The 26,930-nt window shown below is 39.3% G+C and overlaps 1 protein-coding gene, 1 long non-coding RNA gene and 1 pseudogene across 2 annotated transcripts in view; 2 read left to right on the top strand and 1 right to left on the bottom strand.

Moving 5' to 3' along the window:
- Positions 1 to 26,930, top strand: part of OTC (ornithine transcarbamylase) — a 60,947-nt gene that overhangs the window by 18,894 nt on the left and 15,123 nt on the right. Inside the window, exons 4-6 of the mRNA XM_078064162.1 lie at positions 4,180 to 4,267; positions 23,286 to 23,439; positions 25,346 to 25,468. Coding sequence (XP_077920288.1) covers positions 4,180 to 4,267; positions 23,286 to 23,439; positions 25,346 to 25,468 — 365 coding nt within the window. The remainder of the gene's footprint in view (positions 1 to 4,179; positions 4,268 to 23,285; positions 23,440 to 25,345; positions 25,469 to 26,930) is intronic.
- LOC144380431 (uncharacterized) overlaps positions 5,018 to 26,930 on the bottom strand; it is a 35,132-nt gene continuing 13,219 nt past the window's right edge. The window contains exon 3 of the long non-coding RNA XR_013444578.1: positions 5,018 to 5,055. This is a non-coding gene — a long non-coding RNA (uncharacterized LOC144380431). The remainder of the gene's footprint in view (positions 5,056 to 26,930) is intronic.
- On the top strand, positions 7,384 to 8,293 carry LOC118521881 (thymosin beta-4-like; annotated as a pseudogene).

The following is a 26,930-nucleotide window of genomic DNA, read 5'->3' as shown; positions in this document are numbered from 1 at the left end:
GTTGCTTAACCAACTGAGCCACCCAGGCGCCCCTAAAGATTTTATTTATTTATTTGAGATAGAGAGCGAGAGAGAGAGCACGAGCTGGGGTGGGGGGCAAAGGGAGAGGGAGAAGCAGGCTCTCCACTGAGCAGGGAGCCCAACACAGGGCTCGATCCTAGGACCCTGGGATCATGACCTGAGCAGAAGGCAGATGCTTAACCGACTGAGCCACCCAGGCACCTCTAACTTGCATTTTAAAAGGCTCTCTTGGACTGCTCTGTTGAAAATAAACTGCAGAGGTTGGGGGTTGAGACAAGACAGAATCAGTGAAATCCATCAGTAGGTAGCTATAATACATGGAGGCAAGGGCCAGAGTGGTAGCAGTGGAAGGGGTAAGAGGGACACATTCTGGATATGTTTTGAAGGGACAGCCATCAAGATTTCTGATGTATTGGGTAAGAGAAGAGATGTTAAGGATGACTTCAAGGTTTCTGCCTGAGCAACTGTGGACAGGATGGACCAGGTAGAGCAAGATAGAGGGGAAGATCAAGGGTTCAGTTTGGGAAGTATTGAGTTTAAGACGTCTGTTAGATACATGAGCAAAGATGTTGAGAAGGCAGTGAGATTTACCCTAGAGATATTTGGGAGTCATCAGCATATAGATGGTATTTCAGGCTATGAGACTGGATATGATTAGAGAGGGATTAAGTATAGATGGAGAGAAGAAGACCAAGGACTGGCCCTGGAGGATATCAACATTAAGGGGTCAAGGAAAAGAGAAGAAACCAGCAATGGAGATTGAGAAGGAGCAACTACTAAGGTAGATGTAAAAGCAAGAAGGTGTGGTATCCTGGGCAGTGTGTGAAGAAAGTTTATCAAGGAGAAGGTGGTGAACAACTTTGTTAAATGCTGGTAATTCAAGAAAACTGAGAACTGAAGTGGCCATTAGCTGAATTATTGGTAACTGGCGAGAGGAGTTTTGGTGCAGTGTTGTCGGGGGGGGGGGGAGGTGCGTGCAAAGTGTTATGGGGATATGAGAAAAGAGGCACCGAAGAGAGAAAGAAAAAACAGTTTTGCTGCAAAGCGAGCAAAGAGTTAAAGGGGTACATAGCAGGGGAAAGAGGGACAAGAGGAAATTTGCATTTGTTTTTTATTAATGAGTGAAAAAATGAGAATAGCATATTCATGATGAAGGTAATGTAAGGGAGAAAGGAAAGAATTGCTAGAGCAATGTTCTTGAGTATGCAAGGAAGCATGGCTTCTAGTACATACATAGGGCATGAAAAGATCATCTATGCTTAATAGGAAGGAAAGCAGAATATATAGGTACAGATGCTGGCAGGTGGAGAAATGGGGGGTGGAATCCGGAAGTTCTCTGATTGCTACCATTTTATAGTGACACATGAAGCAAGGTCATCTGCTGAGTGCTGGCTCTACTTTCAAAATATATCAAGAATCCAATCACTTTCTCATCATTTCAGCTGCTACCATCCTGGTCCAAGCTATCAACTGTCACCCAGAGTTTTGCAAACGGGTCTAGGGACTGGTCTCCCTGCTTCTGCCCTTGCCCCACCACAGATGTTATATTAAAACATAAGTCCATCATGTGAGTCTTGTGCTCTAATCCTCCAATGGCTTTCTATCTTACTCAGACAAAAGTCAAAGTTGTTGTTTCCTTTCTACCTTCCTTCTGCAACCTCACCTCCTACTACTCTCCTCCTCACACACTCTGTACCTTCCCTACCAATCTTCTTGTGCCTTGAACCCACCAGTCATGCTCCTTTCTAAGGACCTCAGGACATGCTCTTTCCACTGTCTGGTATGTTTCGGTGTGGCTTCTTTGACCACATTCAAATTACAACTCATATTCCCTACATTCCCTATCTCCCCTCCCTGCTCTATTTTTCTTATGGCACTTACCAACGTCTACCATACAACATATTTAATTTACTCATTCAGTTTATTATTTGGCTCTCCCCATTGGAATGTAAGTTCTGGGTAAGCAGGGACTTGTACCCTGTTGTTTATAATGCTTTTCCCAATGCCTAGAATATCACCAGGCACATTCTTTTAGAATGAATGAATAAATTTCAGAACTATGCTGTGATGCCAGGGCCTATTGTGATCACTCCACAGAGACGAAATGTGCCTTCCACCAAAATTTGGTTTGACTGTTGACAGTGAGGATGCCACACACGCACCAGGAGAGTATGAAAAGGTTTGTTACTCACATAATGTGGCTTCCTGGGTAGGGTAGGACTCTCTCCCACGCTGGTCTCAAAGTGGCATTAGAGAGTGGAGAAATGATACTGGCCTGGGCTTTTCGTGTGGGTAGGAGGTGAGGCTGGGGTGAAGCTTCCCATGCACAGGGCAGGCCTTGTTTAGTTTGAACCTCCTGCTAGTGCCAAGGGAGGGAGCATGTGCACTTTCTTACCAGCTTGCCCAGATATAGGGCAGAAGGATAAGGGAGTGTGATGGTTGGCTTGAAAACTGGTAGCAGTGAAACATCATAAATGGAGTCAGACTCTTTACTACAGGATCCATTGCAAGTAGAATTGTTAGTGTGTTTCATGTTCTCTGACTCTACCTGGGACGTAGCACATCACATCTGTGAGGGATCTCAGGGCTCTAGGCAAATTGTTTGATTTTCCGGATGAAAATGACTGAGTACAATTTCACTATATTGTCCTGTCTTTGCAAATTCCAATGGAAGTTGGCTCAGAGGCTGGCTCCCCTGTGGCAAGCCCTAGGGCTGTAAGTTCTTAAAAACAATCTTGAACAAGGTTTTAAACTCTTGACTCTCAGAACCTTTGTGTATAAAATTCTTTTTTTAAATTTTATTTTATTATGTTATGTTAACCACCATACATTACACCATTAGTTTTTGATGTAGTGTTCCATGATTCATTGTTTGCATATAACACCCAGTGCTCCATTTAGTACGTGCCCTCTTTAACACCCATCACCAGGCTAACCCATCCCCCCACCCCCCTCCCCTCTAGAACCCTCAGTTTGTTTCTCAGAGTCCATAGTCTCTCATGGTTCGTCTTCCCCTCCAATTCCCCCCCTTCATTTTTCCCTTCCTACTATCTTCTTCTTCTTTTTTTTTTAACATATAATGTATTATTCGTTTCAGAGGTACAGATCTGTGATTCATCAGTCTTACACAATTCATAGCGCTCACCATAGCACATATCCTCCCCAATGTCCATCACCCAGCCACCCCATCCCTCCCACCCCCCACCACGCCAGCAACCCTGTTTGTTTCCTGAGATTAAGAATTCCTTATATCAGTGAGGTCATATGATACATGTCTTTCTCTGTTTGACTTATAAAATTCTTATATAGTAATATCTACTGTGCTTTTGTTAGAGTGAAGGTTTTAATGGAAGAATGTTTATAAAGTGCCAGCACATGGTAGTGCTCTGTGAATAGTCATTGCTAGAGTCAGAACATAGTACCCTCTAGCTAAAAACCATTTGGTCTGGGCATATTTAAGAGAACACCCTTAAACTGTATAAGATAGGTAGAATATAATTATTTCATTCCATTTCAGAAGGAACTACTTACTTTATTTTCCTTTTTTTTGGCCTACAAACTCTATCGAGGTATAAAACATTCCCATTACCCTAGGAAGTTCACCAGTGTTCCTTCCCAGGTACCCACACTCTCCAGAAGCAACTGCTCTTTTAATTTCCGCCACTCTCTGGTAGTTTTGCCTGTTCCAGAACTTCATATAAATGGAATTATACATTATCTACTCTTTTGTATGTAGCTTCTTTCATCTAGCATAATGTTTGGGAGATTCATCCATGTTGTATGTATTAGTAGCTCATTCCTCTTTATTACTGATTAGTATTCCACTGTAATTCACGATGAATATCATCATATATTTTAAAGAACCAAAACCAGGCATGGCCTCCAAAAGGAAACAATGCCCCATTATTGCCAGGTTCTGAACAATAGGGTGGAGAAATGGACACACATCTGAAGGAGAGTTGGGTGTACAGAAAATTTCATCTACCTCTCTCAGTTCCTCACTTTGCTTTGCCTGGGAATTCCCTAGCAGAGATGTTACAGAGCTTTAAAGAGTTTGACTTCTCAGTTGAGATGGTGTCAATTCCTCATAATTTTGTTTTCTACTTTAGTTCTTTTTTTTCAAAGTGCTATTTTTTTTTCCTTTTTCTTTTATTGTAGGCTTTGCACTTCTGGGAGGACACCCTTGTTTTCTTACCACACAAGATATTCATTTGGGTGTGAATGAAAGTCTCACGGACACAGCCCGGTTTGTAAATCTTCTCTTCAAAGCTTATTTCAGAAGTGATGAATTTCAAAAAGAAAATATGCTTCTCTTTAAATAAGGTTTTTTTTTTTTTCCTCTCAGCATCCTTTGTACTGTTCTCTGTTTCCTCCTTTCTCTCTTTACCTGATGTTCTGAATGCTTCTCCCCTCATCCTCTGGTCACTTTCTATCTGTTAAGATAATTTTTTTCTTAGCAATTTGAAGAGGTTTCTGATTATAAAATTTCAAACTTAGGGAAACCTAGAAAGCGTCAAGTGTAACTCATATTTGACAGTTGAAGAAATAGATGTCCAGGGAAACTGACATGGTCAATGACTCATAACTTAGTTAGCATCCCAGAGCAGGTAATACTATTAACAGCTAACATTTATTGAGCATTTATTATGTGTTAGGCATTGTTCTAACTCACTTAATCCTATAACAACCCAAATAGATTGGCATAACGAGGTGAAACAACTTAATTAGGAATGTACTAGCTACTATAACATAAAATCTCAAAATGTCAGCATTGGGTGTTATACGCAAACAATGAATCATGGAACACTACATCAAAAACTAATGATGTATTGTATAGTGATTAATATAACATAATAAAATAAAATAAAATAAAATAAAAATGTCAGTGGCTAACATAGTGTGGATATTCCTGATTGGTAAGAGGGAAGGATTAATTATTCATGTGGCCCTTCAGGGACGCTGAATGAGAATGGCTCTACCATTTTCAGCGTGTAGCCTCCAAGGTTGTTCTGGGTGTTAACATCCCATCAGGACCTAGGGGAAGAGAGGATGGAGATGGGATACTTGCTTCAAACTCATCTTAGCAGAGAAGTGACACAATCACATCCACTCCCATTCTATTGGCAAGTACTAGTAGCTCACCCCTACTCAGATGAAAGTAGAAGTAGGAAAAGCCTCTTAACAATTATATTATAAAGACTGAAACATAGGCCCCCTGATTCCCCATGCAATGATGTCACCATTATATCATGTTTGGTTGAGAAATACAAAGCAAATGTCTTTGTTTAAATATTTCGCCCTTGATATCAAAGACTAATGACTTTTTTTCCTGAAAATGATGTGCCATCAGTAACTCCTTGTAACACTACTTTTTATGGTACCTGCTCTAGTATATACTAAAGAATCTACCCCATTTGAATTGCTAAAGAGATTTGAAATAACTCATCTTTAAGTCTTTTAGTGACATTATTTCAGATGGACAATGTTAGTATTAAGAAGTGTGGCGTTCATCTTCTGGATGCATGGAACTAAAAGAATAAATAAACATAAATGAGTTTTTTTTTTTCCAATTATGCTGCCACTGACTGGGATTACATTTGCCTACTAATTCTGCTTCCACAAAAGTAAACTATACTTTACTCAAATGCAAATATTACAGGCTAGTTAAGGGATGAAGCCAGGGGCACATCCAGGAGAGAAGTTTCAGTAGGGATCCTCCATATAGAACCAAGAGAACGATGGTGAATAAATCCTGTGTGAAGTAGTGGTTGGAAAAGGATAAAGTTGGAGGAATAGCTGAGCATCCAATAAAGAGTTAAGGAGTGCATATTGGCAGCCAGAAAGAGGTCAGGACCCAGAAATCAGTGGAGTGGGACCCAAAAGCAAGAGACAAATAGGGGTTGAAAGCTGAGAATGAGTATAAACATATTCTTTGCTGTGCTTGCTGTTCACACAATTCCCACTTCAAGTCCTTAGTTAGAGGAGCTCTACACAGAACCTGAGAAAAACAATCTGCTCACAAGTTCTAACATAATTGGAACCTTTTAGTCTATATAATTAGTTCCATTGCTACATAGATATATGGATACATAAAAGTGGATCCATAGAATTCATTCTGATCGTTCCATCTTATCCAAAAGACTCTGAATAAAAATAATAGCTCCTCCCTAAAGGATGGGTTTCTTATACTATTATCTCTAAATCTTTGTAAAAACCTTAAAAATTATATATTATTGGCCCAGCTTTATAGACGACAAAACCACGACTCAGAAAAGTAATGGAGCTTAGCAGCTAAATCAGCATTTAGATCATGCTTTTTTTTTTTTTTTTAAGCGATGCTGTTTTGACTACCCCTACTACCTCTTATATATAGCCCACAAGAGGGGAAGTGAAATACATTATGGAAAGCATTGGCTTGCATGTCATGAAGTCCCCAAGACCACCCCCATGTTTGATGATTCACTAGGAGGATTCATGGACTCAGCATATAGTCGTAATACTCACAGCTATGATTTATTACAGTGGAAGTATAAGCACAATCAATGAAGGGAAAATGCACATGTAGCAAAGTTCAAGGGAAACCAGGTGCAAGATTCTAAGAGTCCTTTCCCAGTGGAGTCACTCAGGACATGTTTAATTCCCTTAGTAATGAGTTGTGACAACACCTGTGAAATGTTACCAACCAGGGAAGCTCCTTAGAGACTCAGTACCCAGGGTTTTTATTGGGGGCTGATCACATAGCATCCTCTGTTTGACATATACCCAAATCCAGACTCTCAGAAGGAAAGCTGGTGTTCACTTTAAACCATATTGTTTATAAGAAAAAAAATTTAGGCACAGTGAGCCACTCTTATCAGTCCTGGAAACCCTCCCCAAATCAAAGTTCCCAGATGCCATCCAAAGGCCAACCTTACATGCAGGCCTTTCTTTTAAAAAATATATTTATTTATTTATTTGAGAGAGAGAGAGAGAGTAGGAGGATGGGCAGATGGGGAGGATCTCAAGCAGACTCTGCTCCACGCTGAGCGCCGAGCCTGACACCAGGTTCGATCTCACAACCCTGAGATCATAACCTGAGCCGAAATCAAGAATCGGACGCTTAAGTGACTGAGCCACCCAGGCGCCCCGACACAGGCCTTTAAAAGGCTATTAGTCAGGCATGGATTGAAAATCACAAAGCTTGAGATCTAGTCCAAGCTTTGCCACTTACCTACTGTGACTCATAGGTGAAAACTTCCCTGGTTTATTTTCTATAAGATGAGGGCATTCTGAAAACTTCCCTTAGTTTACTTTTCTATAAGATGAGGGCATTCTGATCCTTAAGGTCCAATTTATACTCTCCAGTGCATGTGAGTGTATTAGATGTCAAGTGGTGGTCCTTACACAGAGGTGTATCCCAATGCAGAAAACTGCAGAATTCTGGGCCCCACACTCAGAAATTCTAATTCTACAGTGAGAGCTCAGATCGTTTTGAAGAATCTATATTTTAACAAGCCCCTCAAATGATTCTTTTGCATGGGTGGTTGGACCACACTTTGCAAAACCCTGAATTAGAAGGCTGTGTAGTGATCCCGGGCTGTTGTGCTGTCAATCTATGGTAGTGTGTGAGTGAAGGGAATGGTAAAGAAGGGTCAGCTAATAAAATATGTATATGGTTTCATGATAACTGATTGTGAAGGGTACATTGATAGTGGAGGCAAAATGATTTCAGATTTGTTATTCTTAAAATATATGTGGACACATTAGCAGAAGCAGAAAAATGAAAGGAGTTTCTGCTTTGGAGAGTAGGTGCTAGATTAGGTATTAGATATGTTGCATTAAAGGCTGAACCTCCAATGCAAATGTCCACAAGCCACCGGAGATAGACCTTGGGTGAAGTCGAGAGCTGGATAAGTAGAACTGTAAGCTCAGTGGTAGAAAATGAGCTCCAGAATCTCCCTGTGGGAGAACTGCAGAAAGCTGAACCTTGAGGACAGGTGCAGTTAGGGAAGGGCAGGGAGGAAATGCTTAGGGTACAAAGAGAATAAGGATAGTGCAATAACAGAAGAGGCTGAAATGGGCAATGGGGATGTCAGAAAGAGGGGCACAGTAGCTACTGTGGAATCCGACTTTCTTCTATGTACCCCGTTACTGCTTAATCTGCCAAAATATCTGACAAACAAGATATGGCTGAGATTCAGAAATTCAATAAATCTAAATTGAAGAAGACAAGAGAAATCCACTGCCTTTCACAGAAGCAATTGAACTGGAGAAGCAAGGAAGTGAATCTTAATGACATCTACCCTGCCAATATGCACCGTACAATCCATAGCAATTGCCTCTTTGCTTTCTGTGGAAGTCCAACTTTGTAAGATGCAAAGAGATTGGATGATGTTTAAATGACAGTGCTGGCCTTTTCAAATCAAGAGAATAGTGCATGCCTCACACTGATTGATGGTGTTGCTTCTCCATCTGCCTGTCTGGCTACTTTGGGGGCCTGGTGGAATGAAAACAGTGACTGCCCATTGGTGAAAGGAGAACCTAAGGGGGAATACAGTGAATGTGCCAACAGGAAAAAAAAAAAAAAAGAAGAAGGCAAAACTGGGCTAGTCTCCTAAAAGCTGTTAAGTGCAATTTCCAAAGTGTTAATTATTTAGTCAAATGATTTAATTATTTGTTTATTCAAAAATATTTATTGAATGCCTAGTTTTTCTTCCAGGAATTGTTTTAGCACTGACAATAACACGCTGATCAAATCAAACAAAATCCTTGTTCGAGTGGAAATTATAGTTCAGTGGAAGAGGGCTTTCACTAAACAAAGAAATAAAGCATGAATAGAATAGCAGGTTGGGATACGTGCTATGATGAAGCAAAAGCAGGGTGATCTGTGGGTGGGGTGGGGCTGACTTTCGATAGCGTGGTTAGGAAAGGCCTCTCTCCGAGGAGCTGACAGTTGAGAACTGACTGAAAAGGCAGAGGCACGTATGCAAACCTGTGGGAAAATGCATCGCAGATAGAAAGAACTGCTGCTACAAAAGCTTAAGGCAAGAACAAGTTTAATGTATCCAGGAAGAGAAGGACAGCAAGCAATGTTTTAAAATTTGCAAGTAAACATATTTTAGATCTTCAGATAATTAAAAAAGTACCCTTACAAGTTGGTCCTGTCTTAGCCACCAAAGGAAAGATAAATCAGACCAAGAAGTACCTAAATACACATTCAAAATAAAATGTATTGCTCTTTACTTTCTTGACTACAAGAATAAAACCTGTCCACTCTTCAAAATATTGTGGGCAAATTCTCCTTAGCTAAGTCTGAGTTCAGTATTGTGTAATCTGAGGGTGCTAATGGGGAATAAGGGGAGCACTGAGATGGAGCTGTTGGCTGATATTGTGGAAGAGCTGGTGTGTCGGGTTCCCTAAGATCACCCCTAGGTTCAAGAATTCATTAGGAAGGCTCACTCATAGGACACAACATACGGTCATACTAATGGCTAAGATCCATTACCAAAAAAACCAAAACAAACAAACAAACAAACAAACAAAAACATACAAAGGAAAATCAGCAAAGGAAAAAGGTGCATGGGGCCCAGTTCAGGGGAGACCAGGCACAAGCTTCCAAGGGTCCTCTCCCTGTGGAGCCACACAGGACATGCTTAATTCCCCCCAGCAATGAGTTGTGTCAACACATGCGAAATGTTGTCTATCAGGAAAGCTTATTAGAGACTCAGTGCCCAAGATTTTTATTGAGGGCTGGTGACATAGGCACCCTCAGGCTAGCATAAACCCAAATTCTAGACTCCCAGAAGGAAGGGAAGTTTTCGGTATAATCCATAGTATTTATACAATTTAGGCAGTGAGCCATCCTTACTATTTCCAAGAATGGTGGAAACCCTCCAGAAGACCAAGTTCCCAGATGCCAGCCAAGGGCCAACCCTGTAAGTAGGTCTTTCAAAAACAGCCATCTCAGGACTGCTGTGTTAACTCATGTTTTGCACCGCTGGGTTCTCATCCCTTCTGGATTTTGCTAAATGTCCTTTACCTAGATACACTCTAACTGGTAAGGGAGTATATATTGCATCCACGGAAGGAGAGCCTCAAGAATTAAACTGTTTCCTCAGTTCAGTGTGGATCCCTGTAGGGCCAAGCTCCCAACAGACAGAATCAATCATTGCTCACCCCCTCTTTTGAAAAGTCTCTCTTAGCAATTCTTTTCCATTCCTAACATATCATAAGACACAAAAAATACGTATTTTTTCATTTAAATTTGCTTCAGATTTGAGGGCGTTTTCAGATTTTGGCAATTCTCTGGTGCTCTACTGGGGTTAGAGTCCCACTCTTAACCTCTAAGCCTTCACTCTGGGCTTGTCCTTTTAGATGTGACACCCAGAAGTGACACCTTAGCATGACTGAGATCATGGATTCCTTGGAAGTTTAAAATTGGATGGAATTTCGCAACGGCAGTGGGACATTATCTCTCCACGTTCGAGGCTTTCTGTGTCTTCCATAATGATGGCTGTTGGTGCCTAATGCTCTGAGTCCGCCGTTGAAAGGGGTATAATAACTTTACACTCATCTTCACTTTCATACAGCACCTAGTGACGCAGCCTCAGGAACGATGTGTATGAAAGGCTCCACAGAAAACCAAACAGTGTAACCTTGTTCTACTCTAACTACTTTCCCTATAGACATAATTAACTTACGGTACCAATGGCTAAAATGTGTTCCACCAATGTAAAACTAGTAGAAAGGAAAATCAGCAGAAACTACTGTATTTCTTAGGGCTGCCATACAAATGACCACAAGCTTGGTGGCTTAAAACAACAGAGATTATTTATTCGCTCACAGTTCTGGAGGCTAGAAGTCCAGAATCAATGTGTCAGCAAAGCCATGCTGTCTCTGAAGGCTCTGGGTAGAATCCTTCCTTGCCTTGTCTAGCTTCTGATGGCTCTCGGCAATCCTTGGTGTTCCTTGGCTTGTAGCTGCATCCCTCCAAACTCTGCCTCCATGTTCACCTGGGCATCTTCTCTGTATGTCTCTGTGTATCCCCTCCTCTTCTTATGAGGATATTGGTTATCGGATGTAGGGCCCACCCTACTCCAGTATGACCTCATCTTAACTCATTACCTCTGCAAAGACCCTATTTCCAAACAAGGTCACATTTTGAGTTTCCAGGTGGATATGAATTTAGGGGACACCATTCAACCCACTACACAATCACACATCCACATGCCCCTGCAACAGCATGGAAAGGTTTCAAATCATAGTCATTCTGACAGCTCAAATAATGGAAGTTATAGAGGGATTTGTGGATGAGCACAGTCCTCAAGAGAAGGAGTGAACCACTATCATATTGAAAGGAATGTTTTAAAAAAGCTGGAATACTATTATTGAAGGTATTTATACAAGTGATATTAAGACCGAAAAAGGCAATCTTAGATTTCTTACTAAAACGTTTTAAAATATTGCACCTAATTAGGTACTAATAAATTGATATATCTATAAATTGAAAATATGGTATCTCCATGAATCTTTACAGAGGTCACCAAAAAGCTAGCAAGCATGGCTGTTTTATGTTCTTGGGTAAATGGTAACAAAATTCAGTCCTTCACAACATGAACTATGACTCTTCATAGTATAGAGGCAGTTTCCCATAGTGTAAACTGCAGGGGCTTTGAAGCAAGGTTGGGCTTCAGTTTAAGTCACAACTCATACCACACTGGACTAGTTGCTTCTGAGTCTTAGGTTCCTCAGCTGTAAAATGGAGATACAAATACTTATCTCAATGAGTTACATGAGGATGAATGAGATAATGGTTATAAAGGACAGGCACACAGAATAGATTCAAGCAATATTGACTGAACCAAGTTATGGCCTGATTCAATCTCAGTAAAGCTCTAATTTAATTCGAGACATCACTGTGGTCTCATAGTCAGCTTACAGTGACCCAACACTGAAATTCCTATAGCACATTTTGAGGAGGTCATTCTCAATGCCATTATGCCCTATGCATTTATCCCTAAGGTCCTCAAAACTAGGCACTAATACCTAAGTCAAAATAATCTGGCCATTATAGAAGCTTTCATGAATAAATTGCATGTGGCAATTATTCAACATCCCTGGATTTCTTCTAACACCAGCCCGTTTGAGAGGAGCCCATCTGCGTTTGCTAAAGGTATTATTTTGTGTCCTCATTGTTCTTATATTGATATAACTAAAATTATAACCTGGGTAGAGATATCAGAGCACTGGAATATTCTCCATCCTGGAGGGAGACTCAGTTAACCAGTTTATTCCTTGACCAATTTACTTTGGGGATAAAGTCTTTGCCTCCTCTAAGGCCTTGGCCTGCTTCAATAAAAAATAAAAATAGGAACTATCCATTTTTTAATAATAACAGATTTCTCCGTGGTATTATGCATAGCCAAAAATTCCTCCCACTGCTCGCCAGTCAGCTATTCAACTGACTGGAGGTGTCACTGATAACAAACTGGAATTTAGGGGGCACACAATCTGATTCAAGGCAGGATAAGGACAAAAGGAAGAATGCGTGGCAGGACCCCATGAGAACACAAGTTCCGTTTGCTTTTGGCTTTTGCAACACATTCACCACGTTCCAATACATTTAGGAACAATTCAACTTCTAACAGCATCAGGATTATTGTATGATTGTCCATCTCACCAGTATCCATGTTTGCTCTTAAGATCTGGCCCAGGACACTATTGATGTTTTCTTTTCTGTTTTGTTGCTTGTTTTGTTTTGGGGGTGTTTGTTTTGTTTTAGTGTCTGTTCACCCAACCACATAGACTCTGCATCAGGCCTTCCTGGGGCCATGGGGGACTTTGCTTACGGTATTTTTTGCTTTGTTTTGCTTTGTTTTGTTTTGGTCTTCTGGGGGTTTTAATTAATTCCTAAAAAAGTTTTGATCTTACACCAAAGGTAAAAATATCAAAGAATAATAGAAATTCGAGGTCAGAAAGGTCTTTATGGGTTATTTAGATCAGCCATCCTTTTCATGCCTCCTCCACACCATTTCTTCAAAATTGTCCTCGAGTTTACATGAAAATATCCACTATCAGGGCACTCTACATACCGTGCGATCTTGTCTCATTTTTATGCAGTCTGACTGTTCTGATAAGAGTTTATACAAACTGCCTGAGAGTTCTCTTCTACATTAACTTGAAATTGGTCTTATGACTCCTGTCAATGTTCTTCTGTTCTTTCATCTCTTTGTAAACTCATTTTGAGTTTCGAACTTTTAATATGTTCAAAGGCTTCAATTCATTGCAGTTATTATTCTTATTGTTGCTCAAATTACCCCATATTTGGCCAATGTGATCCATCCTCAAGTTGGCTACTGGGTCATTTTGACATAACTCTATCAGGCTTTGATAACTCCCTTGTTTTTTGATATGGCAAAATGTTCCAGGCTCATCTTGTACATTTCTTCACCAAGGCTAAGAATTAGCCATTGCTCAAAGAAGCCTTAATTCATTCTCAATTACTTTCAAAATCATGTTTGGAAGAAATGTTCTTTTTTGAATGATATGAGGTTTTTTCCCTTGGTTATTATAGTAATCATCCTTTTGGTAGAAAATACTAAAAGAGATAGAAAAATATAGATAGAACCACCAATACTGCCATCATCCTGAAATAATCAATGTTAACATTTTATCTCCTGACCCATCTTTCCATTTAAAGTCCTATGCCTCAGAAAAGAGGTGATGGGGGTAGGGGTAGGGGGAATAGACCACATTTTAAACATTTAAGTAAAATCAAGTTGAATAGATGTTTTAACTTGTGGATTGTTTTTTATAAACCCTAATATTGGCCATTGAACATTCAGAGGAAACTGATACATGTGAGAAACTTTAACTTTGGGTAATTTGGATTTTGCAAAAGCTGTTTTGCTACCATCGTTGACAGAGGCCCAAGATTGTCTACAAAGCTGCAGGAATCCACCAAGTGGCAAACAGAACTCTATATATTCAATGGAAATGAAAAGAGACAAAAATCAAGTCATTATAGAGCTAGAAAGAGTATTTTAACTTGTCAGCCTTTCATTTGTAGCACATATAACTCAGCTCTTACAATGCTTAAAGCTGGGGTTTCAAATTGATGGAGAGGCATAGAAAGCCCAGATTACTGTTAATGGCTCTGTAAGTCCAGCTCTAGTTATAGCTTTGTCATTGTTTCCAGTGAAAAGGTTTTTTGTTTGTTTGTTTGTTTGTTTTAAAAAGATCTTTAGTAACCTGGAAGAAGAAAAATAAGAGTGGTAATTTCTTTATGATTTATAGCAACTTTAAACATTAAGTAGAAAGCAGCATCATTGACAAAATAATAGAACCAAGTAAGTAAAGGTCTTTACTCTCTTTGTTTCCATAAGTGATTCCAGTGTGAAAACAATCTGGGAGCTGTTCCTTTGCCCCTTGTATCATTAATTCTATTTCACCTTCAGCTTCTGTGGTGGAAGGATAGAAGTGGCATTTTCTATCAAGCTTTGTCGTACTCCCTTTTGCCCAGAGATGCTTGAATGTCCACGGGGCTTTCTGTGCCTAAAGCCATGGACCCTACTTTTTGTACTTTGTTGACAGTCCAAAATATTAATCTTATGAATTTATCAAGCATTTGGCATTCCTTTAAACATAAAAGAGCTAGCATTCCTTGGTGGTTCTCCAAGTGTGGTCCCCAAGCCAGCAGCATAAGCAGTGTCTGGGAGTTTGTTAGAAATGCAAGTTCTTTGGGGCCCCAACCCACACCTACTGAATCAGAAACCCAACCGACTGTGTTCCAACAAGCCCGCCTGGTGATTCTGACGTGTGTTCAAGTTTCAGAACAACTGCTTTAAACAGTCACATACTACTTAACCAATAAATCAAATACATATTAAATGAACAAAACAAGTCTCCTCAACCGTTTAAACACCGATTGCAAACTTAAATCAAATGCTTTTAAACATTTAACTTAATCACAAGCCTAGCATTTTTGATTTCCTTGGATGCTCTGAACATTGTAAAAAGGAAAAGACACAGATAAAATAGCCCATTGATTACAGAGCTGATTAATATTTTAACAACAAAACTGGGCACCACGCTATAAATATCATAGATGTTGTTTTACATTCTTATCCCTACTTTTATTCTTATCCTTATATGGCCCTGGAATTGAAACTTCTCTACATTGCTGGTTTGTCAGGAATTCTACAAAAGACTACTCTGACACCTTTTCAGGACTTATCTCTGTAATTTTACCAAACTGGGAAGAAAAAAAAAAAGAGTATCTCAGGAGGGTAGGGAATGCAGGTTAAGTGGATTGCTGAACACTCAGTTTTGGTTGGGTTGTGGTAGTTCAAGATGAACTAAACTCACATGGCTGGCCACTAGGCTGAATATATTTTTAGCACATCACTTTCACTTTTTAGCATGGATCTATATTGGTTTCCTATTGGTGCCTTAACAAATTACCACACACTAAGTGACTTCAAACAACACAAATTTTTATCTCATACTTCTGGAGGTCAGATGTCTAAAATGAGGCCACAGGTTTGTGTTCCTTCTGGAGGCTCCAGGGGAGAATTCAAGTCCTTACCCTTTCCAGCCTTCCTCCATCTTCAAAGCCAGCAGCACAGCTAGCTAGCATCTTCTCTCTTTTCTGACCTCTTGCCTCTCTCTTATGAGGACCTTGTAATTATATTGGGCCCACCCCAGGATAATCTCTCTGTCTCAAGACCCTTAATTTAATCATATCTACAAAATTCCTTTTGCCATCTAAGGTAGCCTAATCACAGGTTCTGGGTATGAGGACATGGGCATGTTTGGGTGGGGCAAGACTCTGTCTACCATAGGATTCTGATTTTAGTTTTTTCATACAGATTCTGACTTTTCACAGAAATTAAAAGATAAGGTATCCTTTAGGTTTTATTTTCTTTGTTTTTCATCTCTGGCAGACCCACTGCAATTTCTTCATGATATATTAACCTGGCCTGGTTTGGATATTTTAAAATATATGCCTTTCTTAATGACATTGTTTTATAATTAGTCGGGTCATCAAGAAGTTTTATTCCCAGGGAGGCAGGAAGGTGAGTCTGAAAATTTAGATTCTTCTTCAGGACAGTTAACTAAGTTATTTTGGAATAAATGGTCGTATCGTCTTTCTAATTGGAAACTGTATATGGCAACTGGTGCTAGTTAACTGCTAGACTCCCTTTCTACTTCACTTTATATAAAACCACAATGCTGATGGCATCTGCTCATTTATGTTAGTTTCTACCATTTCTAGGAATTTGGCTTATAAGTTAATGTAATTCTTTGTGATTTACACACATTAAAAATGGTATGTATCTATGCTTTATAAACAGAAATATACTAATGGATCATTGAACACTACATCAAAACTAATGATGCACTATACAGTGGCTAACGGAACATAAAAAAAAAAGAAATATACTTAACAGGAACCCATAAAAGATCTATCTGTATATATAGTTATATATAAACACCTTACTTAGTAAATAAATTCAAATGTACATGGTAATAGTCATTCCTCACTGATACTACAATTATATTTTTGTACATTTTTTTGTATTAACTCTTTATTAGCATGATGGACTTTTACAAGTGCAACTTGTTTTATTTGATGATTTTTATTACTGTAGGTGATCACAACTTGACAAATGGGAGCCTCTTTAAGTTGATTTTTTTTCCTTTTAGCACTGCCTCTACCATTTTAAAATCGCTTTTGCTTCCTGGAAACAACAGGGTGTTATAGATTTATACTGATTTTGTCCAGCCTAAGGACATAGAATCGACTATCCTGTAATAGTTTCTGGTTCCCTTTTTTTTTTTTTTCTTAATAGAACAATATTAAGACCAAATTCTGGGCACTAGGGATACTTAGAAGTGTTGAAGAGGAAAAGATTATAGCTATTGCTGCTGCCATGGGACTGTTCCTGGTAGCGACTGAGCTGAAAGGAAAATACGTCTTTTTTTTTTAAGATTTTATCTATTTATTTGTTTAGAGAGAGAGAGCAAGTGCACGGAGGGGGAAAGGGAGAGAGAGAGAATCTCAAGCAGATTCCATGCTATGCGTGGAGCCTGAGGCAGGGCTCGATCTCACAACCCCAAGATCATGACCTGAGCGGAAATCAAAAGTCGGCCACTCAACCAACTGAGTCACCCAGGCGCCCCGAAAATACCTCTTTTATAAGTGTATAAGATCTTGTTCTTTCCAGTATAGCATATCATGTTGTTAGTTCTTACTTTTCTTATACTATGGGATTTCAGCGACTACTAAGACTTTCTGCCTCTCCATTGTTCCATCTCACAGCAGAATATCCCACTCTCCTCCCACCTCCTCTCTCTCTATTTTTGAGGACAATGGTTCTCAGTCTTGTTTTCATATAGGAATAACTTGGTAAGCTTTAAAAATATCGATGTGAATTCTCCACCATATCTTCTGCTTTAACTTTCCAAAGGGTAGAATATGGCATCAGGATTTTTATACCTCCAGAGGTGATCCTAATGGGTAGTCAAGGTCATGAACCTCAGTAAAACAGACCAGGTACTCTCCCATAAGATTCTACCATACAGTTTCCTGGGATACCAAGTCCATATTATAAACAGGGCAAGTAAATGTATGCTTGCCTTTTGGCTGCTTTGCTTTGAGAGCTCTTGGGATTCTTCAAGGGAGGGAACCACAACTGCCCTTTTTCAATCATCTTGAAAACTTCATGTCTATAGGGCATTGACTTCTCCAACTGCTCCCCTCATGTCTCCCTCTTTCAGCCTCATCTTTCTGCATTCTTTCCTAATCTTGCTCTAATTACTTCAAGGTTTGCAAGGCCTTGGTTTCCTTATCATTGAGGTTAAGATAACATTTACATGTAATACACATTAAATCTAGCAAAACTCACCAATACATTGTAAATTCTTGAAACAGTAAGAGGTTGGAGGCCCATGGTTCTAGCTCCCTAAAATTATTTGAGAAGCTACAATAGAAGTAAAATCGGACTTCCCTTCTGAGATTCTAGAAGGTCAACTGCAATGGTTAATCCAGATTATTTTTTATCCTATTGGTACACAATTTAGGAAGTGATGCATATTTAAAGAAGTCCTTTCCAGTCAAACACTCCTCTACATCTCTCTCTCATAGGATTTTAGGTATCATAAAGATAACCAATTCTTCTGAAATAGGGAATTGATAAGTGATTACAGTTATAAACCTTAGTGGGATATCTACCTTCATCTAAGTGACTTCGTCATGATAGAGTTAAAAGCCTGCATTCCATACCATGAAGCATCAGTATATCTGTACTGGGGAGGCAATTTTTATTAAGATCTTGAAGAAAAGGAAGAAGATTTAAAATTCTTTTAACATAAAGCTTTTGCCTTAGAACAGTGGTTCTCAACGTTTGTAAGGTTATCTGAGTTACCTGGGAAACCTGGTAATAGTACAAAGACCCAGACTTCTCCCCTATTTCAGGAGCTTGGGCCTCTGTAGTTTATTAGTTTTTTATTTAGTTCTGATACACACCAAAGTTTGGGAAACATTGCCATTGGTCATCAGATGGCTCAGGGCCTGGTTATTCTAATGAGGGAGGCCTTAATGGAGTGGATTATTCACTTCTTAGGATTTCAGATGCCTTTTTCCTTCAGTTGAACTAGAAAGCACTCCCTACCAGAGATTACGGACAAAATCCTGTTTTTGTGGGCTGCCATCTCTTGGTAGTTTTTTTTGGCCTGGTTAGGGTTCTAAGAAAAGAATGGATGGTACTTTTAAAAATATGGTGGCCTCAATTCTGTCTTTATTAGGCATCTCAAACTTTAACATGAAAATTATCACCTGGAAACCTTGTTAAAATGCAGCTTCTGATTCAGTAAATCTGGGTGGGGCCTGTGATTCTGCAGTTCTTTCTTTCGTTTCTGGATGGGGCCTGTGATTCTGTAGTTCTTTCTTTCTTTCTCTTTCTTTCTCTCTCTCTCTCTCTTTCTTTTCTGCAGTTCTAACAAGTTCCCAGGTGATAGTGATGCTGTTGATCTGAGGAGTGAGGTGCTAGCTTTGGTTGTCAACCTTGGATGCACATTGGAATCTCCTGGAAAGTTTTTAAAAAATACTGATCCCTAGGTCCTATCCCTAGAGATTCTATTTTTCTGACAATAATTGATAGAGATTATGGTCTGGGCACCAAGAATTTAAAAAAAAAAACTCTCTAAGTGACTTTTATATGCAGCAAACATTTGAAAACCCGTCTTAGACATCCATCAAACATCATTTGTTTTGCAAGAGAAACTCTAAAGTGGCTCTTTCATTTACCTCTTTCATGCTACAATATACAATGTGTTTAGATAGTTAAGAGCACTGGATTCCAAATCTTGACCCCTCCACTGATGCCCTGCCATGGGAAGTTTTCTTTCTTTCTTTTTTTTTTTTTTTAAGATTTTATTTATTTATTTGACAGAGAGAGAGAGACAGCGAGAGAGGGAACACAAGCAGGGGGCGTGGAAGAGGGAGAAGCAGGCTTCCCGCAGAGCATGGAGCCTGACTCGGGGCTCGATCCCAGGACCCTGGGATCATGACCTGAACCCAAGGCAGACACTTAACGACTGAACCACGCAGGCACCCTGGAAGTTTTCGTCAGAAGTGGTCAAATAAGAAACATAAAGATAATATAGTGAATTTCCTAACCTAATTTAATTCAATTTCAAGGATCATTCTTTCAGATTAGGTCATTCATACCTCTTTTGGCGTTAAAATGCCCTTTCTTTTATTAAATGAAGATATTAACATATTATATGTGTATAATTGCTTGTTGTTTTATGCCCCTAATTTGCTAAGCAAAAAGTTGGCAATCTTATGATTTCCATGTGTTTTTGGAAATTGTGCTGATCCATGAAATCTGAAAATCTGGGAACTATGGGTATGAGAAATCTATGAAAATTTGAAAAAAATGTGAATATTGTTATAGGGAAATGGTTTTCAGTATTTAATTCTCTAATCCCTGGGGGCAAGGAGCTTTTTTAGTGGTTCTTGAATTTTATAAGCACCAACAGTTTTCTACCGATTGAGGTAAATAATATATCTCAGATATATAAGAGGGACTCATTTTCCAAATATATGATAATTAAAATACAAATTTATGAAGACCTTACTGAATATATACTAGCTTTAGTTTTTATGCATTAAAAAAATTTTTTTAATCTTTTTATTCAAGTATAATTAACATACAGTGTTATATTACTTTCAGGTGTACAATATAATGGTTCAACAATTCTATACATTTCTCAGTGCTCATCAAGATAAGTGTACTCTTATCCCCTTTATCTATTTCACCCATCCCTCCACCAACCTCCCCTTCTGGCAGCCACCAGTTTGTTCTCTGTAGTTAAGAGTGTTTTATTGTTTGTCTCTTTTATTTTTTGTTCATTTGTTTTGTTTCTTAAATTCCACATATGAGTGAAATCATATGGTATTTGTCTTTCTCTGACTTATTTCACTTAGCATTATAACATCTGGATCCATCCATGTTGTTGCAAATGGCAAGATTTCATTCCTTTTATGGCTGAGTAATATTCCATTGTGTGTGTATATATATCTATATATCACATCTTCTTTATCCATTCATCTATTGGTAGACACTTGTGTTGCTTCCATAATTTGGCTATTGTAAGTAATGCTGCAGTAAACAGAGGGGTGCATATATCTTTTTGAATTAATGTTTTTACTTTCTTTGGGTGAGTACCCAATAGTAGAATTACTGAATCATACAGTAATTCTATTTTTAACTTTTTGAGGCATGTTCATTCTCTTTTCCACAGTAGTTGCACAATTTGCATTCCTACCAACCGTGCATCAGCATTCTATTTTTTCCATATCCTTGCCAAAACTTATTATTTCTCATGTTTTTGTTTTTGATTTTAGCCATTTGGACAGGTGTAAAGTGATACCTCATTGTGGTTTGATTTCCATTTCCCTGATGATTAGTGATGTTGAGCACCTTTTCATGTGTCTGTTGGTCATCTGTATATCTTCTTTGGAAAAATGTCTATTCAGGTCCTCTGCCCATTTTTTAATTGGATTATTTGTGGGGTTTTTTTTTGGTGTTGAGTTACAGCTTCTTTTGACATGGTAATAATATCTACTACTTTTTTGATCTCTTACTATGAATAAGGCATTGTACTAGACACTTTAAATAGGTAATCTCATGAAATCCTCACAACTCAATAGGATAGATATTATTATTATGATTTTAAAGATGAAGAAACTCAGTCACAGAGAAATTAAATAACATTTCCAAGGTCACACAGCTAGTAAGTTACAGAACCAGAATAAGAACCCCAAACCAGATAGTTTATAATCATGACTATATTTACTCTAACTACTATCATGAGAGGCTTTCCAAATTTTTTTGTCATTAAAAAGAATTCTTTAAAACTGGAATGGTTAGAAGCCTCTGTTGTAGAGGTTTCCCTTTAAATAATAAGAAACCAAGATTTTAAACCAAAGGCTATCTTTGCTAGTCTTGCAAGGTTGAAGACTTAGCTGAGGAACCACCCTCACTCTGATGCATGGAAAAAAGTTAAAATCTGGATCCCAGGCTTTCCTTCCAGATATTTTCATGTGCAAAGTTGAGGCAATGTGTTGTAATGGTAAGAACATGGACTTTTTTTAGATTGATTTATTTATTTGAGAGAGAGAGAGAACGAGTGGGGAGAAGGGCAGAGGGAGAAAATCTTCAAGCAGACTCCCCACGGAGCACAGAGCCTGATGTGGGGCTCAATCTCACAACCCTGAGATCATGACCTGAGTGGAAACCAAGAGTCAGACACAACCGAATGAACCACCCAGGTGCCCCAAGAACATGGACTTTTGACTTCAATTGACTTTGGTTTGAGTATGAACTCCTCCAACTTAATTAGCTGTGTGATCTGGGGCAAGTTTCTTAACCTCTTTGTGTCTCAGGTCCTTCAGCCATAAAATGAGAATAATAACATCCATCTTTCTGTGTGTTGTTTGAATTCACAGCCATGATTTGGTTCGTGTTGCTTTTTTGGTGGATTTTTGTGTTTACGATGTTGAATACTTTCTGTCTTTTTCAGAGATGCTGATAGCTATACAGGGTGCAGGGACAAGGGCTGAATGCCTTCTCAGGCTTGGCCCCTACAGGAGTTTATTGTGGTCTGTGTCATTCAAGTTCATGGAGAAGTAGACTCCAAAATGGAATTAGAGATGCAAGAGATTTATAGGGCAAAAGAACTGTGAAGGATGAAGGAGGGAGGAAGCAGGAGTAGGCAGGGAAAGCCTTCAGACCACAATGCAGGTCCTACCCCAGTGAAGGGAAAAGAGGGAAGAAGGAGGAGGGTAAAAAGAACCTGAGACTGCAGCACAGCTCTGAGAAAGCCTTGGCCAGGCCAGTGGGGGACCTCAGAGCAAAGACTGCCCATTGGAGCAGCCCCATGTCAGGCACAATCGCTCTGCTCTGGTGCCCCCACTGGGCTCAGCCATTGGCTGGGAATAGCGTGGGGGGAGCGTGGCCTTAGTGGAAACCCTACAGCGTATCCCAAAAGTACAGCAGCTGGGAGTTGTCCGCTAATGGGACTCCTCCCAGAAGGTTTCCTCTGGTGCGGCGATCTGAGTGTGTACCTTCATGGCTGCCACACAGGTACTTTCAATTTTACAATGTATACACGTCTGGGGGATGATGTCAAAGAAAACGAGCCACATGCCAGGTCATTAATGTTTCTCTGTATACCTTGTTTTTCGTGTTGTCCCTTTTAAGTTTACCAACTGCCCCTTATCGATTATAATTCATCATCATAACTTGTTAGGCCCACAATTGTTTTCTTATCTCTGTAAAAAGTAGTAAAATCAGTGGTCACTGGATGAGATCAGTGGAACAACATCTGGCTTCTATAATGACTACATGTTTAATATTGCTTTTATTTTTTTTAGATTTTATTTATTTGAGAGAGAGAGATAGTATGAGAGAGAGAGTACGAATGGGGGGAGGCGCAGAGGGAAAGGGAGAAGCAGACTCCCTGCTGAGCAGGGAGCCCTGAGGTGGGGCTGGATCCCAGGACCCTGGGATCATGACCTGAGCCAAATGCAGATGCTTAACCAACTGAGCCACCCAGGCGCCATAATATTAGCTTTTAAATCTGTCATGTTGATAGGTAGCTGTAACTTAGTAAAAATTCTCATTTATTAGCGTTTATTCCTGTTTGAGATCATGTTTAAAGAAGGAATTATTAAGCATGATTAACTTAGATGATCTTTTCTTGGTTTCCTGCAGTGTGTTGTCTAGCATGACAGATGCAGTGCTGGCTCGAGTGTACAAACAATCAGATCTAGATACCCTGGCTAAAGAAGCATCCATCCCAATCATCAATGGGCTGTCAGATTCGTACCATCCTATCCAGATCCTGGCTGATTACCTCACGCTCCAGGTTGGCTTATTTGTTTGCCTTACACAAGAGCAAAATAAATAAGTTGTTCCCGACTAGCTCTAAATGGAACGATTTAAATCATGGTATTGTTGTTTTGTTTTCAAATATCATTTTGGCAAAGAATTATAGCATATGTGTGAATATTAGATCTCCAAGGGAGACGGGGCATTTAAAAAACAGATCATCAGATCCTTCTGTTCACAACTCAATTCCCAACCTCTTTTAGCAGCCCCCCCAAACCCCTCTTCTCTCAATCATTTTGCTTTTTGGTGACATATTTAACACAATGGATGAATAGAGAATGCTGGTGCATACAGAATCGAAAAGCTTTTTTAACCCTACATGTATCCGGCTCTGTGGCTTGGGAGTGAAGACTGGCAGAGTATGCTTTGAATATTCAAAATGGTCAACTACCAGATCACTTTCTGAGAAGGAGGTCGTTTTCTATCATTTTAATAAACTAATTGTTTGAGACTGGAGTTAAGAACATGTAGAATTTATAGAATTGAGGCAAATTTAGCCATGTCCCCTTAAATTAGAAACTTGAATAACTTTGAAAATATTCATCTCATTTGGTTTGCCACAGCCAATCTACATGGTCTTGCCACCAGGAATCCTGACAACCATGGTTTCTGTGTCGATGGACTGTCCTGGAAAGACAGGGAAAACTGGATAGGTCCATATTTCTCCTTATTTGAATAAGCCACACACATATTAATGTGAAGTTAAACTCAAAATGAAATGGAACTCCTTGGTGATGAGGATAAGATTCATGCAGAGAAGATGACACAGCAATGTCAGATACCAAGTGGCTGCTTGCAGCTGTGGCTTTACATATATGCCAGATAATTTAATGCTTCCCCCTGGGGCTTCATCATTACTAGATTACAAATTTGTTGAAGGACAATAAAATTTCCTATTCACCATATTGTCCCCTGCAGGACCTGGTGCAATGCCTTCATACAGAAGATACTCAAAACAGTAGTTGAATGAATAAATAGCAGCTTATTAAGAACATGGCATCTAAATCAGATGGACTTGGATTTAAATCCAAGGTTCGCCATGTAGTAGTTCTGTATCTCAAAGTTGCTTAGCCTTTCTCTTTTTAAAATATTACCTTTATGAATATATAAAATCTGTGAAACCTACAGACAGTTCAAGAAAAATAAAACAAACACCCTTGTGCCCATTACATAGTTTTGTCAAATCTTACTTTAGGATTTTTTTGTTTTTAAACAGAGTTGAAGCCTACTGCGTAACTCTCCCTGATTCCATTTCCTTTCACCCCACAAAGAAATTATTATCCTGATGTTTGTATTTATAATTCCCAGGCATGTGTTTATACTTTAACTACACATGTCTATATCTGTAAACAATCAAGAATATTAATGGGCATGTTTTTTAACTTTATATAAATGCAAACATAGACACCATGTTCCACTGTTCCAGATGCATTGTTTCCCCATTCTAATACCAATGAATGTAAGCTCCATAAAGGTAGTGATTTTTTTTTTTTTTTGGTCTCCTTTCTTCATTGTTCTCTCTCCAGGGCCAAGGAAAGCCTCTGGACATTGATGGCACTCAATTTGTTGAATGAATGAATGAATGAATACAACAAAGATTCAGATTTGAAATGTATGAAACTATGAGTCTCTGTATGAGTTCATATGATGTCATGGTTTAAGATATTAAGTCGTTTTGCTATTTGTTGTGATTGTACATTCATGTATTGAATTGCTCTGTATAATGCAAAAAAAAAAAAAACCAACCAAAACCTAGTAGTTTATTCATTCCAACAAAGCTTTAAAAATGAGGTGAAGACTGTTTCCTTTATTTTAGCCTTAATAATTTTTTCACATAAGTGGATTTCCTCCTGGATGTAATCTTCTCCTCCCTTGCCTCTTAGGAACACTATGGCTCTCTGAAAGGCCTCACCCTCAGCTGGATTGGGGATGGGAACAACATTCTGCATTCCATCATGATGAGTGCTGCAAAATTTGGGATGCACCTTCAGGCGGCTACTCCAAAGGTAGGGGGACTTTCTGCCTTGACACTAAGCCCTTCTTAAATGAAAACAACCTCTCTTCCATTCAAGGAAAGCACAGGTGAGCCCACAAACTTAAAGCTATGTTACCAGCCTTACTATTACAGCTACGTGGCCTCTGGAGTGCCCATTTCCCTCTGGAGTGCCCATTTCCCTCTGGAGTGCCCATTTCCTCTGGAGTGCCCATTTCCCATCTTGGCTGATGCCTCTCATCTGTGAGGCTTTCCTAAAAGCCTCTCTGAATTATCCCTCTGACTGCCCTGAAACCAGCCATTATGATGACTGGCATCCTTGTGCACTGCTACCACAAAGGCTGAAGAAAGCAATGAAATCCAGACAGCAGAGAATTCCCAAGGCATGGAGAGAATGTTGTCATTTTTCTAATACTGCAATTTAGTAGAAAAATGTCAATCTGGTGTGAAGGTCACAGTGATGGCATCTACACCAGCTTATATTTAAAACTCAACTCCAGCAGCCTTGCGGCTTTTTAAATCTGAGTCCCAGGCGGCTGTGAAAATGCCCCCTATATACTTCCTGCTCTGCTGCTAATCTCACACAGCACGTACAGGAGCCATGACTTCTTTCATGGGTCCAAAGTAACCCTTTTGATATGTAAGAAGCTGGTAATGGTTGCTGCCTCTGAGAAGGGGAATTGGGAGGTTCAAGGACAGAGATAGGAGGGAGAATTTATTTTCATGGTATATCCTTTTATATGGTTTGAATTTCTTAACATGTTTATATTTTACCTACAAAATGACATAAATCCATAAATAAATACACCCAAATAAAAAATATAGATGCCCCAAAGAGAAGCCCTATGTTAAGATACCCCCAGTCTCATACAAAATAAATAGGCATTTTAGAGGACAAAAATTAACCCTCCAAGAGACTCATACACAAACCAGTCCTGAAGGATCCCCACAGAACCTTTTAAATACCCCATCACTAATAAGTCAAGCAGAGAAAGTCAATTATCATAGGGTTTCTCTTATTTGTGGAACATAAGAAATAGCATGGAGGACATTAGGAGAAGGAAGGGAAAAATGAAGGGGGGATATCGGAGGGGAAGACGAACCATGAGAGACTATGGACTCTGAGAAACAAAGGGAGGGTTTTAGAGGGGAGGGGGGTGGAGGGATGGGTTAGCCTGGTGATGGGTATGAAGGAGGGCACATACTGCATGGAGCACTGGGTGTTATACGCAAACAATGACTCATGGAACACGACATCAAAAATTAATGATGTAATGTATGGTGATTAACATAACATAATAAAATAAAATAAAATAAAATACCCCATCACTACTGAGTATTTCCCCATTATGTTTCTGATTGGCTACTAATATCCAATCAGGAGTCTTTAAAGGGAAAACTCCCCTAAACAGAGACTGCTTCAGAAACAAAGTGAAAGATAGAATTGGCCCTTTCATTAAGAGATGACTATTCAC

Source organism: Halichoerus grypus, chromosome X (genome assembly GCF_964656455.1).
Source record: "Halichoerus grypus chromosome X, mHalGry1.hap1.1, whole genome shotgun sequence".
Taxonomy (NCBI): Eukaryota; Metazoa; Chordata; class Mammalia; order Carnivora; family Phocidae; genus Halichoerus; species Halichoerus grypus.
Note: the sequence above shows the minus strand (reverse complement) of the source record. Positions and strands in the feature narration are given on the sequence as shown.